Genomic DNA, 1,567 nt, shown 5'->3' on the forward strand with positions numbered 1-1,567 from the left:
GGCCCCGGAGAACCCCGGGCGCAGCATCCGGCCAGCCGGGGGGCACTGCCTGCCCGGGCGCTGGTAAGATGCCCTTTCGTCTCGCGCCCTGCAGGCAGGGAGGGAGGCAGCCCCGGTCCCATACCCCCCCATAGCCCTTGAACCAGGGTCATCAGACTGAGACTCCTCCAGCCTACCCGCTCTGTCACCCCTTTCCTCTGGAAGCCAGATGGGGCTCCACCAAGACTCAGGGGTCGTGGGCTACCCGAGCCAGAGTCTGAGGACTGCCCCCGTAGGTCTGGGGAAGTTATCTCCAGGAGAGACGCTTTGGGGGTTACCGGAGCCTGGCTGGGTTCCTTTTCCCGTCACTTGCTGGGCGCCCCGACTTGCTCTGTGCGCGTGGGTGTCTGTGCCTCGCTCGCTGCCGGAGTGCGTGGATTGTGTCTGAATCCTCAGCCCAGCTCATGGGCGGTTCTCGCAGCAGCGTTTCTGGGCTTTGCCGAGCTGGGTGTAGACAGACGACGGAGCCCTCTTTTCGTCCTGGTCTGAGATGAGGTCTGGGATGGGCGCCCTAAGTCCTTGATCATGCCGAGTCAAGATTCGGTCTAGGGTGCCTGGTCTTACTTTGCGTCTCCTGTTTGCACTCTGGATGTCTGAGCCTCCCGTCTCCACCTTATGTGTCTCTAACCTTGTCTCCCGTGTCCTCTCTGACTTTATTCCCTCCCCATCTCGTGTCAGGGCATTGCCCGTTCTGGCTTGTGATCGCTGTCGCCTGTCTTGTGTCTAGCCACACTATCATGGCTTCGTCTCCTGTGGATTTTCCCTGTCCTCCTTGGGTGCGAGCAGCCAGGGCTCTGAAACTGTTCTACACATCTGGGACCACCTCGCTGGCTGGGTGTTTGGGGAAACCGGACCTGTCTTCCTACATGACCCCAACTTCTCCAGCCATGCCTTACATTCCTTCTTCCTTGGGCATCCTCACCAAACCCACTGAGCTTGGAACACATGGGGCAGGAGGTCAGAGTCTTCTTGTCCCGCCAGGGTCTCAGCTCCCCACAGTGTGAGCTAATATCTTGAGCCATAGCCAGTGTGTTGTGTGACTGGCTGTATCTTCATCACACCCTTTGCTTGCAGGATTTGCCTAGTCCCTCAAGGATGTTAGACACCAAGTGGGGTGGTGTCAGGATCCCGAGGGACGGATGCATATCTGTCTTGTTTGTCACTTAGGGAGCCTTCACTGGAGACTGTCTTCCTGCACAGCGTGATGCTTTCTGATCTGCTGAACTTCTTTGGAGTTCCGGCAACCCTCTATGCCGGGGTGGGGCTCTTTGTGCCTGTGCTCTGAGCCAGCCCTGAGACGTGATGTGATGGTTTTCACATTGCTGCGTAGGTAGCGGGAGAAGCCCTTTCCTCATCCGCAGGGAGGAAGGTGGAGTGAAATTGCTGATGGAGAACTAGAACCTTCCCAATGTCCTGCAGCCTCTTATTACAGGCATGTGTACTGGAGACACTGCCTCTGAACTCCTGCAGTTGATAGTGATGTGTCTGGCAGGGATGGAATTCGGAGTTGTTTCTGAATTCGGAGGCC

The 1,567-nt window shown here is 57.6% G+C and overlaps 1 protein-coding gene across 1 annotated transcript in view; it reads left to right on the top strand.

Annotated features, from left to right (window-relative positions):
- Positions 1-6: 6 nt before the first annotated feature.
- XYLT1 (xylosyltransferase 1) overlaps positions 7-1,567 on the top strand; it is a gene marked incomplete at its 5' end in the record, with an annotated part of 347,438 nt that continues 345,877 nt past the window's right edge. The window contains one exon of the mRNA XM_006146570.3: positions 7-63. Coding sequence (XP_006146632.1) covers positions 7-63 — 57 coding nt within the window. The remainder of the gene's footprint in view (positions 64-1,567) is intronic.

Source organism: Tupaia chinensis, unplaced genomic scaffold (assembly GCF_000334495.1).
Source record: "Tupaia chinensis unplaced genomic scaffold, TupChi_1.0 Scaffold000182_1, whole genome shotgun sequence".
NCBI classification, from domain to species: domain Eukaryota; kingdom Metazoa; phylum Chordata; class Mammalia; order Scandentia; family Tupaiidae; genus Tupaia; species Tupaia belangeri.